This window comes from Cebidichthys violaceus, unplaced genomic scaffold, assembly GCF_023349555.1.
Source record: "Cebidichthys violaceus isolate CVI_PGR_0920_01 unplaced genomic scaffold, fCebVio1.0.p SCAF_23, whole genome shotgun sequence".
NCBI classification, from domain to species: Eukaryota; Metazoa; Chordata; class Actinopteri; order Perciformes; family Stichaeidae; genus Cebidichthys; species Cebidichthys violaceus.
The window spans coordinates 5,161,340-5,174,326 of record NW_027176406.1 but is presented as its reverse complement, the minus strand read 5'-3'; the positions used below and the strand labels follow the sequence as shown (position 1 = coordinate 5,174,326).

At 42.2% G+C, this 12,987-nt stretch overlaps 1 protein-coding gene across 1 annotated transcript in view; it reads right to left on the bottom strand.

Annotated features, from left to right (window-relative positions):
- The window catches only part of notch3 (notch receptor 3), a 28,947-nt gene extending 18,013 nt beyond the window's left edge, over positions 1-10,934 (bottom strand). Inside the window, exons 1-2 of the mRNA XM_068718266.1 lie at positions 10,662-10,934; positions 9,502-9,574 (exon numbers count right to left, since the gene is read on the bottom strand). Of these exons, the coding sequence (XP_068574367.1) occupies positions 9,502-9,574; positions 10,662-10,722 (134 nt within the window). The 5' untranslated portion in view covers positions 10,723-10,934. The remainder of the gene's footprint in view (positions 1-9,501; positions 9,575-10,661) is intronic.
- Positions 10,935-12,987: the final 2,053 nt, after the last annotated feature.

The following is a 12,987-nucleotide window of genomic DNA, read 5'->3' as shown; positions in this document are numbered from 1 at the left end:
AAAATAATAGTTTGTTTGTCAATAAAAATAATCAATTATCTGTATCAACTATAAATGCTGTTGGGAATGACGATTTTTCCCATGATCAGCACTAAGGCACTGGAAGTTGGTGTGAACGTTAAAGTGAAGCTGCACTAGAGCACCACTGTTGAGCGAGGTTATTCAGATAGTTATTACAGCTTCTCTTCCATCTCCTAAAGCCCCCCTGAACGCCAGCTTGGCTCCCCCCCCCTCGGCAACCCCCTTCTCTCACGCGCTGAGAGGTCAAATGTCAGAGGTCCCCCATCTAATTGTGATGATAATGTCACTCAGGCTGCAGGGAATGGGTTGGGGCTTCTCTGCAGGAGAGAATGTCTTTAGAAGGTAGAATTGGTGGAGAGGGCAACTAAGAGGAGGAGAGAGCGGTCTGGTCTAGCAAGAATGTCATGTCATATTTCCTGTAATCCCTCGTCCCTTGCTATGAAAACACTGGACCCACTCCGAATGCACAATCTCTGTTGTCCTAGCAACCGCATAGACGAACAAGCAAGCCTGACACCCGACTCAACACCCCCCCCCCCCCCCACCCCACACACACACACACACACACACACACACACACACACACACACTTTTTGGTCACCATGGCTATTTGTCATGGCTTGGCTGGGTTTATTTAGAGGCAAATTAACTATGTCTGGAATCTAGGGTGTCACTAAAAAATGAAACACAAATGTGGCACAAAGAGGGCTTTGAAAGGGCCAGGGAAGAAAGTTGCTTATAGAGCTGAAAAGTACAACACAGACTGACAGTCAAATTCTTCTGGAGCCACTCTGTATTGCGGGCATTCGACTGCTCATGAAAGCCAAAGAGCTACAGTCTTAACAGACTGTTGTTCTCGGCAGACCATCGTGACTCTGTGTAGACAGAGAATAATTCAAAACTCATTCCAGAAAGTATTGTGTGTTCAAGTGCATGTTGGTGTTGCACTACAGAGACTGAAATACTAGATATTTGGATTAAAGTGTGTTCAGCTATGTGTTCATTTGTGTGTGTCTTAACATAGATGTGTGGGTGTAAGAATGCCAATAGTAGTTGTGTCTGATAAATAATTTGTCCTCCCGTACAAATGCACACTGAACTGAGCAGCCAAAACACACAGTCTTTTGTCTAGGTCTGACTCATAGCCTACATGCTACTCCCATAATACACAAATCAGAGTGCTATCAGTGTGGACACTGTGAGAGACATGCAACTTTGTCCTGGTGCACCTGAGAGTCTCCTTATCAGGCTCTTTACAACCTTGCGGATTCCATTACCTCTGGGAACAGCAAGGCAGGAACTATGCCTGCGCCTAGGCCCAGCCTTATTTGTGGCGGATGTGGAAGGCAGGTGCTAGCTGCTGTTGCGCAATGGGCCCGAGTCATATTTAGTGAGTGTCGACTTCTGACCTTTGAGGAAGAGAGTGGAGCAGATGAGGAGAAGGTCTTTGAGTACACTGGAGGGATGGCCAGAATGGGTAATCTCCCCGTGTCAACACATATGAGGACTTTTGCCAGCTGCAGCCCTGGCACCATGCATCTGTCCACATATGTCAGTGAACCTCTGGGTGTCTGGCATCTACATCTCCTGCCAGACTTTAAGCCAAAACAACTGTACTGTTTTACTCATGGGAAATTCCCAGTAACCAACGCACACGCACACGCACACGCACACACACACACACACACACACACACACACACACACACACACACACACACACACACACACACACCATTTCACAACACTCAAGAGATGTGGTCATCGTTCACAAACACATGCATTAACAGTTCCTCTTAACAAACTTTACAGCTGACACGAAGGCACCACTGCAACAATGCAAACACATGCAACAATCACTACACACCCAAACACAAAGAAAAGAAACTTACAACCAGCCTCAGCCTCTGAGGAAGGGTAGTATCGTGAACCCATAAAAGAGAAGATACACAGAGAAAGTAATAAAAGAAAGAAGAAAGACAATGGCAATTGTTAAACATTGTTTGAAGTGCAAATTACCCTCCAAAACATTTCTTTAATATGAAATAAGACGTTACAGCAGTGCACTGTGATTTCTCAGTTGTTCTACATCAAGTATGAGGATCATCTGACTAAAACAGTTTGATTTATGGAAGTGAGTTCTGTCACCTTTATGTGTGTAACACAATGCCATTTTTCCTGCCTTCTGGGTCACTGAAGCAGGGTAACCTGAGCTCATCCTCTCCTATACAATAGCAGCTATTCTGCCAGAGGTCAGAAGGTGACTCACCTGTGAACAAAGAGGCTGTAATCTCTGACACGGTTCATACACACAGTCATGCTCCACAAAGCAACAAGTATAAAGGAGTCTTCCTATCTCAGAGGGCATTTCCTAAAACTAATGGAGAGGAAGAGCAACAACAAGACAACCACTATCTTTTGGCTTTGGGCAAGAATTCAACATATATTGCATGAGAAAAGCTGCTAAAATACAATATCAGGATCTTTGGGAAACAGTGTCTCCTTCCTTCTCTCAACACAGACGTCTTTCCCTCACCCCCTCCTTTCTACAAGCAAGCAGCAACCAGATCTTCTACTTAATGCGAGTCCATACTGACACCACACTGCCAACAGGATCCCATCCACATCCCCCCCTCCTTCCAACAGCCTCCTCTGCTCTGCTCTCCCCAGCTTGGCTCTCCCTTTCTCAGCAAAGAGCCAGATTGGGGGTTGGGGAGTGTTTTGTGGCCCAAATAAAAGAGCTAAAGTAGTCAGAACTCCTTTGTATGAAAGTGCTGGGGGGGAGCAGTGACCCAAACAGCTAGTCTTTCAGGCCTGGGCTTACATGGACCAACAGGCCTGGGCTGTAGCCTGGCAACAGTAACCCATGGTGAGAGAGACCAGAGTGAGAAAAAGGGGGTGTTGGGAGACAGGGTTTCGTAAGGACAGTTGGGGCACTTCAGAGGACTGATCCCCTTCATATGCAGGTAGCACTGAGCGCTGTGCGGCACCAATTCAGTCTGGTAATTAAGTATGATCATGTCTAAAAAGGATGCGTGTTTCACAGTTTAAAGTGCAAAGTTTGTTCCAACAATTGTGCTTTGACACACAATGGAGGTATTGAAATCTCCAGAAGGAGGTTTCCAGAGCCCCCCCAGAGCATGAATATTAAACATGTGAATATAAGGACATTTAACTATCTCTTGAGAAAAAGCAGTAATGAATCTGACTAGAAAGCTAGGAAGGCTGCCAGTGCGTCCTTCTCACCTCTGATTCAGATTCACATGTATACGACCATAAATCCAGAAATGTCTGGCATTTGCCTGGCAGTGGGGACTGCACAGATCTTCTGCACCAAGTGAATAAAAAAAATGTAGCCTTGTTGCTAAGTGCTCTTTAATGCTGCTATGAAAAGGACCCAATGAGAGATGGAAGTTTTTGTCTGTACACTATCCGAACCAATTTGCCTCAAGTGTCAACAGATTTTTGGAAGACTACTCCTTGACATTTTTCAAATAGCAACGCATTTGCCCATAACCACATTGCATGAATCCCAGGGTCGAGGTCTTTCAAAGCATTCTCCGCTGAACTCAACCACAAAAACCCCACCCAACCACCTAAACTGAACCAGATTCCATTAAACTTTGAAAGTCAAATTTTAAAAAGGACCCCATCCCCAACCTAACATGAAAGTTCAACTTCAATGCCTTGTCCAATGCTTCTCATATTAGCCTTAACAGTAAAAATATGACGTGACAAAAATGATCTCAGAACTTCTAATGGCCTGTATTGCTATTCATTTCACAGCATTTGCTGCACAATTAAAGTGAGTTAAACAGAACTATAACTGATCAACCACACTCCAATTTAACAATGTTGACTGAAATAATTAAATTGTTTACGTTGCACTGGCAAAGGCTCTTATTAATAAGCAAAAGATAACAGCCAGAAAATGTCTATTACCTTAACTGCTGTCACCCAAAGAAGTACTAGTTAAAGAAGACTGTGGGCCAGTCATACATAATAAAACTACAAAGAATAACAATAATGTAGGAAGTTTGTCTTATATCCATGTGGAAAGGTATTTAAGTCCCAAAACCTTAAATATAGAGAAGGTAAACATTGAAATCAAGATGTCTGTGGAAAATGTGCTTAGTGGAGAAGTGAATGCCTTTTCCTGAATCATTTAATGATGGACCCATCCCTTCCTCTTCTAAAGGGGAGGGAGAGACTGGGGAAATTTTGCTGGCGGGCCTCAGTTATTCCAATCACGCCTGCCCGAATGTCTCTTCAGAAGTCATCTTCTCACGGATAAGAACAAACAACCAGGGGATGAGACTTCAGAAGCAGGCTTATCCCTACAAAAGCATGTGGTTCGGACATACATTGACTCCAAAAAGAAGAAGAATACACAAATTCCAGATGTTCCTGTGCCAACTCACAATAACGCAAAAATATGAAATCAATTAGCACACTGGGTTTGTTTTCTGCAAATGTGTGACGGGTTAGCTCTCAAATTTTTTTTTTCTTTTCCACATACTCAGATATAAGTTCCAAGTAGTAAATGATAAAACGAGTTTTAGCATATGTGAGGAGGGTGAAATAAAATGACTCAAAAGACGAGAAAGTGAAGGAGCATGGAGACCTGGCTGGACTGAGTAAGCTGCTTAAGCTTCTCTGATAAGACAGGATGTGCGTAGCAGGGAGGTCAGAAGGCACAACTTCCTGTGACGGGGCCTGGGAACCACAGCTCAGTCTCAAGTCATGACCCAGAGAAAAGAAAAGACAACAAACCCAAATCTTCCTCCCTATGGTGTAACCTCTTGGTCAGACAGTACTCATCTCCTTATAGATATGACAACTGCTCTCCTTAAGTCATTTCAAACTACTGGGTCTGTAATGCATTAGCTTTCCTGGATAATGACATGACAATGGCTCCATCTGCCTGTCAGGACAGCATGAGTGATATGGGCTACATGTCGCCTCACAAAATTGCAAAGTAATTGCAAATCAAACAAGTCATTCCAAACATCCCATTTCCAATGAGACTAGGCTGACAGTATTGTTGAAGGCATTCCTGAAGGGGCTACCAGAGTGAATGGATGGGAGGTACGGACAATAACCTGAAAGCACAGAGGGACAGGAGGAATCTTACTAAGCATTCCTTTCTAATCCACCATAAAGATGCCAAAGAAAACACTAGCCCCGAGGTGCTCTGAACTAAGCCAACAATATAAGCTGTCTCTTTACTATGGTCCGTCAGTAAATATGTGCATTGGCATTTGTGTATATTTCTGCTTCTTAGTGAATTGCAGACCTCAAAAATGCATTTCTTTTGTAAATTAACTTGTATTTGCCCCATTTCACATTTGGAAAGGTTGTACCCTCTCCCTTGTGAAAATTGAATTTGTCCTTATTGAAAACATCTAAAAGAAGATGTGTCCTTTCTCTTCTCTCTGGACCCTGAGTCTGAAATAAAGTATATCATATCATATCTTCAAACAAATTAACAGTTCTTGGTATTTTTAAGTGAAATAAAATTGCCATATGGAATCTTTTTACGAGAGAAACAGCAGTCTGCTCCCTCGCTGGACAGTCTGCTCCCAATCAAAGTCAAAGATGTCCTCTTCATCATGTTCTAAGAGGCTGGGAGTTGCCGGATCATAACAAAACACTCACAATTTATATGCTAACTCTGCTACTGAGGCCAAGGGCAAAGCATTAATAACATAAAGGGGACCACTGTATCCATCCATGGGCCTCACGCAGCGAAGAAGCCACACATTTATTTCCATTCAGCTCAGAGGAAAGAGTTGGACGTAATCTGTGATCTGCCACTGTGTTGAGACACAGAGGCAGAGGATGAGCCGCCAGAGCTGGGACGACACGCAGAGAAAGAAAGAGTGGACTTGGTTGCCATTGCGCTGTGAGAGAAGCAACATGTGCTAGAGGGACTGTGAGCTACCGGCTTCATTCCTCCACGAGCTTGTCTCTCACAGTATGGGGGCGGCTGACTGCTCAATGGCAGCACCTGGCCCTATGCTTCCCCTTTGTCAAGATCTGACTTCACTGGATTACCATCACAACATCCACCAGCTGTCCTCTACGCAGACCACCCCCCTTCCCCCACTCCCTCGCTTCAACCCAGCCTCCCTCTACCCACTCCCTGCCCCCAGTCCGATCCCTCCAGCTGGATCCTCTCTGAATGACACCCTCTCAATCTGCCTAATTATCTCTCCTCCGGCCACGCCGCTGTGGCCCTCGCAAGGCAGCACTTTCTGCTCACAGGGTGGAGCTGAGGGGCCCAAGGCTCTTCAACTGGACTTCCTGATTGCTCACCTAGAAGGCTGCACTCTCTGTGACACTATCAACCCTTCACTGTCAAGTTCAAAACTCTGGCCACAGTAAGATCATAGAAAGAAGACTTATTGGTCACTACTTAAAATTAATTGTTAAGGAGAACAGTGTGTCAGAAAATGTAGATAAAACCTCATATTACAACACAGTATTTTGAATGTAAGCCATGTTGAGTAGCGCCATTTTGAACCTAGCAAAGGCTGGATTGCAGAGCTGACGTTACGGAGCATCTTTATCTCTGGAAGTACTATAAAATCTCACCTACATGCTGTGCTTATCTGCAGCCCTCAAACAAAGCCAACTGGTTGAAGATGGAAGTGTATGCTTTGGGATTGGATGAACATCCAATAGTAATTAAATTATGCAGCAGTTTATAAACCCCAAACAATCTAAATTGATTTTACCCATTGGGTTTATGTTTTGGGGTTTTACTATGCAACTTTTACATTCTGGTTTAGTAAAAGCCACACTCCCACCAGTGCATGTGTGAATAAAACTGTGTTTGCAGACTCAGACAAAAAGGCACGTTTCAGTGCAGATTCATATGGTGATGAAGTGCATCAATTTCAATGGTAATCATCTTCATCAAACGCATTCTACCTGCTTTAATTATACCATTTCTCACATAAACCCACATCTGACATGGATTCTGAGCTGAACACAAGTTGACTCATACCAGATTGCTGGTCATAGGTAAATATTGGATTTCCCTATCCACCCTATTTACTGATTTACAATTGTAGTTGCAATTCTTTGTTACTGCAGTGTTTGTACACTGGAGTTTCAAATTGGCACATGCATCTGCAAATTATTTTGTGTACCGGTAACGTCAAAACAAATGTGATCACTTTAGCAATAGTGAATGCAACCAGTCATTCTACATCATGTTCAACCATTGTTGCAATCACAAAGAAAGGAATTTATGGCTGACTAACAGTTGCAGTCAATCTCTGATGGAAGTTAGTACCTAGGATGGAATGCTCAACCCATTCAGACTAAAAGCATTGACTGATTTTTACTGGCCAACTGAAAGAGGTGAAATGGAAATCAGTATGTTCACTTGAACAGTTTACTACTGTAATCTCCTATCAGCATCTCTGGCCTGCAACCTCTACTATGCCAACTGAGGACTAGCCACCACACTCAGAGGCACATAAATGGCTAAGAGGCTAGAGAACCTTTCTTTCATGTTCGAGCTATAGTGCGTTTGTGTTTGCCAACAAGAGAGATGATACATTGGTATCTGGCACAATAACAATGGTAGCTGCCATAAACTCAGTTTTACTGTCACTTGAGAAGATAACCGCCATAAGAAAAATGAAACAGGCAAGTGTCTGGATAACAAGCAGGAACAGATGAACATTCTCTACAAAGTGCGTGTGGTTCTGTAGAACAGTAGTGATTTCAAGCAAAGTTATTTCCTACTGGTTCTCCGAATTCCTTTCAAATGCCAAAACATGTAGGCCTATCCGTTTGTATCTGCATTTTGTTTCTGTCTTTCTACTCTGTTTATCGGCTTAATTTTGCTGTGGCCTTTCTTCTCTCCCTCTCTACGCCCTGTTCTGATGGTGCCAGGTTACAGGCAGGTATCTGGTAGAAGAAAGGATCTTTTCTGCTGTTTGCAATCTCCCGTTTCTGTGGGCTCCCAGGGGAAGGGGTGGGGTGGCTCCACCACTCACCTCTGTCTAGGACTGGTCTGACCACTCTCAAGTGTCCACGCTCCGCTCCACTGCTCTGCCCTGCCATGGGACTCTTTCTACGCTGTGTGGTATGACATTTGATGTCCCCTTCTATTAGAAATCATTTCCCTTTGCACTTTAAGTGCTTCATTTTGTTGGCACTGTACCAGCATAGTGATTACACGTGCCCGACTTTTACACCCCTAACGCATGTGCACAGCACAAAAGGATTGAAGGAGCACAAAGGATGAAGAAATGGTATCTTCCATAAGAAAACATTTGGAGACTACTGTTGAAACTAAGTAAAACATTGAGTGTGTGTTACTTTTCACTTGTGGTAGGGAAGTGCTATTTCTGTGTGGTGTTGACACAAAATGATTTGCTTAGAAAAGCAATGTTGGATATGCTGAAGAAAGAAAAAAAAAAGAAAAGATGGCTGCATATAAAATTATACATTGACTCACTTAATGACACTCACCCATCTTGGCTCCAGCTAATGATTGAAAAAATGTGGGAGGTAGTTACTTGTTCCACATGCAGTCGAGTTACACATTGTCTAGTGTGCAATGGCGACTACTGGCAGAATAAACATTTTATAGAACTATGTTGTTACTTTCATGTATGAAAAAGAAATATGTATAGTAAAAATTCCCTCATGTTTGCTTGTAAAAAGTGCATTCCTGGTAATGGCTCAACTTTGAACCCTGCAGTATTGTTAAGTCCATGCCAATAAAATAATAAATGTACTGTTTTGGAGGGAAGCAGCCGGCAACCCAGGAGTTTTTGTTCTATCAATGAATGTATCTCCTCCATCTAAGACACACAGGCACGTTTCCTAAGCTAAAGGGTTCTTAAAAAGGACAGATGAGCCCAGGCAAGACACTGTAGGCCATTTAACTTGACTATTGTAATAGGTTCCTACACAACCCCCCTCTCCAATTTGAAAAACAAAAGCCTTATCACTGTCAAAAGATGTGAAAGCTCAAAAATGCCCGAAGCAGGCACCAAACAAAGACAGTTTATCAAAAAAATGTTTTAAAGCCTTGAAATTTACTCACATAACAAACAATGAAAAACACAGATTAAAAACTTGACTTGCTATGTGCAGCATAATGATGTGATACATGTCTGACAAAGCTCTTTAACAGGTGCAAAACATGAGTCTAGCTGCACAACATGTTGAGGCTTGATGGTGCTCATCTGTGTAGGCCTAGTCAATGTGTCCCATCTTTCACCACTTTTATGTAAATGTTGTAAATTAAATGCAACAAGATATAATGAGAGCAAATTCACTTAATTGTTTAAGACTAAGTATTAGACTAGAAACTTTTTCCCTGAACCTTTGAAGAACCAACTGACAAATAACAGCCTGTCAATTTACAAACAAGTAGTTTGAATGCCTTCCAAAAGCTGAGTTTAAGAAGTATTAATGCAGGAGAAAAGACCTTTAAATATGTTCCACTTACATGCACCGAGAAGCTGAATCTAAGCATGTCCCTCCATTTTCACAAGATCTGTATTTATCCACGCAACGGGACCCTGTGGAAATTAGAGAATTTTGTTAGAGAACCACACAACCACAAATTAATTTTTGTCATCCACTTCAACCTAAGGGGGGAACATATAACCCTACAAAAAACTAATCTCACCAATACTATCACTAATGTTCCTTTGAAACAGCATGTGATCTTTATAAACTATATGTAAAGTATTATGAAGATAGTCAAATTGATGTAACCTCCTTAAATCTTAAAACTCACTGATACAGAATTCAAGCACGTCTTTAGCAGGCCTTTGGCCACTTGTGGCATCTTGCAGACACAGGCCTGTTTGTTGTTTACTTTGTCAAAAAGCACATACACTTTTGTGATCCCTTGATAGAAGTACATGCTGACATGAGATTGTTTCTGCTTGGAAACAAGTTTGTCTAAGAGACGTTAATTTATCATATCTGACAGTCATTGCTCAACCGCTTCCAGGGGGGAAAAAAAATCAGTTGTTTAAAAGGTCTTTGTTTAGAAAGGGAGGGGGTAACTTCGGTGCATCACCCCCTAATTTAGCTTAAACAAATTGTTACCCTGCCCCCTCCCCACATACAATAAATACATTTTTGGAAAGTCGGCTATTATGTTAGGCATCATTTCACAAGCCCACGCTCCTCAGCCAAACATTTAAAGTGCTGCTGATGTTGGAGCCACTTCTGCAATTCGGGTTTTGTTAACTTGGTGGAGCAGCAGCGCTCATTTACCAGGTAACATAGCCCACCACCAGACTTCTCTAACAGACGAAACTAAGAGGGATCAATTATTATTTGTAAAAAAAAACCCTAAAAAACACTCTCACCTATCCAGAAGTAAGACATGTATACTCACACAATACTAATTGTGTGTACTATGGTATTTAGAGAAAAACGTCTTCGGTATCTATCACCACCCTATCTTTTGCGGTAACTCAAACTAAAATACAATACAAATAAAAAGTACAACATCCGTTTTGCACAAACTCATGTCAGAGCTCATTAGCGCTAGTCTCCCGATTTCATTTGGATCTAATTTTATTTGGTTGTCCAGATATGTCCAGTCTAGCTCTGGATGCATAGCTACGACATTTAATTAATTTGACTTACCTTCACAAATATGAATAAACAATAAAAATGACAAAATAATCCATGGAATATTCCCTTCCATTTCGGTGAAAAACTTCCAACGTTTCAAGTTGGGCTTTTAGTAGAAATACATCCTTTATAAAGTTCACTTAAAAATAAAGGCTCCAAAATTGATAGGGACTTTTTCATAAAGTCAGCCGGAAAGTGTAGCGTTAGGTCCCAATCCCGTATTATCCTCCGCAGCTCGGCCACGGCTGCTGTGATTCTCGGTTAACCTCCTGAAACTTTTGAAAAACTTTTGCTTCCCGATCTGTCCCAGCGTCTGATATTACTCCGCCTCCTCTCTCTCTCTCTCTCTCTCTCTCTCTCTCTCTCTCTCTCTCTCTCTCTCTCTCTCTCTCTCTCGCTCTCTCTCTCACACACACACACACACACACACACACACACACACACACACACGAGATAGTCCATGCGCAGAGCTTCCAAACATTGAGACTTTTACGCACCGACACAATAACCCCCATAACACACACACACACGCACACACACACACACGCACACACGCACACACACACGCGCACACACACACACACACACACACACACACACACACACACACACACACACACACGCACAAAAAACGACCAATACAAATTAATACTTTGCTGAGACATTAATTGAAAAGCTGCTTTTATCAAAACACATTTAGTAGATTTTACAGAAAAGAAACTCTCTGTCTCTTGTTCCAGAATCAGCATTCAATCAACATGGGATTTCTGTGGGTTATTTTAGAGCCACGTAGAGCCAAAAATTACAAAAAAAATTGTACTCATTCACTTTTATGTTAATTCTGGTGGGTGTTTTATATGCTGGTAAAATAACTAATGGAACTGTGGGTGAATATCAAAAAGCACTGTGAATTTCTGCTAATGCATTGACAAAAAGATAATTACATATCATTAGTTTCGAGTAAAAAAACAAATAAGACTCCTAAATTATGTTTTGAAAGAAGTAGCTGCTGTATTATGGCAGTTGACTAGAGTGTGTCCAGTCCTGTGCAGGCTTACTTGTGTGTTTGTTTGTGTGTTTACATTTGATGAATTGCAGATAAGAGAGTGAATTGTGTTTACATGATAGCAGAGAGTGCAGACATTCCTGTTATCCCCACGGCCCATGGTACTGAGTTGCAATCCTGCTGTCTCAGCCTGCACCTCCTCAGCCTATTGCAGTGGACTCATTTTCTCCAGCCGGCGTATAGTGCCTCGGTTGTTCTGCGGCACAGAGCGGAGCCGGTCGCTTACAGAGACAATAGCCTTGATTTGAATCATAAAAGGACTCCGGCATTATGACACAGTTTCTCTCTGCAGGGGAGGGCAGCACACTAATATTCAAGCACACTGCCCATAGACCACCGTCTCCCCCTCTCCATCACACTATTCCTGGTCCTGGGCCTTGAATAAATTACAGGCAGGGCCATGAATGTAGCTGGCTGGTTTGGAGTGAAGTTCGTTAGTGCATGTGACGTCATCTATAGGGGTCAGTGAAAAGAGCTTGTTAGGCCTCACAAACACCTGCTTCATTTGGCAGCCACCATGTGATGAAAGTTGGGCAGTGCAAACTTTTCAATAGCTGGATGCAGCTTTTTGTGCACAATTCCATGATTACTTAGTCCTGTATTCTTCATCAGCACTTGGATACTACTGCAACTGATTGAAAATCCTCTTTAAAATCTCACCCAATCATGCCATCTTAATGAAGGCTTGTATCCAAGATTATAGTTGCATTTCTGACTACGCCTCCAGATGAAAGTGAAAAAGATAGAGACAAGGAGGGAGGTGCACTATGCTTTATATATATATTACAAGTAGGTGTAATAAGCTGTATTTTTGTGTTTTCATCTGGCTGTGAAATTTCTCTTTCACCCTCTGGAGATGTGCACTCGCAGCTCATTCTGGCAGGTGTTGGCAGTATTTTGGCTTCCACTTGGAGAAGGTCCCAGGGAGATATTTCTCAGTGTGCTCAGGGACAGACAGTTGTATTTACAGTATTTTGCTATCTAGGCACTCAGTCTACAAATGCCCCATTCGCCATGTTTCTCTAAAAAAAAACGGAAGACCTTGATCATTTCATGAAAAACAAAGGCTGGCTTCTACATCTCTGATGGTCGAGGCTGTTATCAGTCACATTGTAACAAAACTGCTCAACATTGTATTTAATATCCTATCCAAACATGATCAGGATTGCATCACGTGTATCTTCCCGTTTCTTTAAAGAGCACAAAATAACAATTATAATAGTCACTTAAAATGAAATACAAAGAAACAGGCATCCAATCAAAAATAAAATA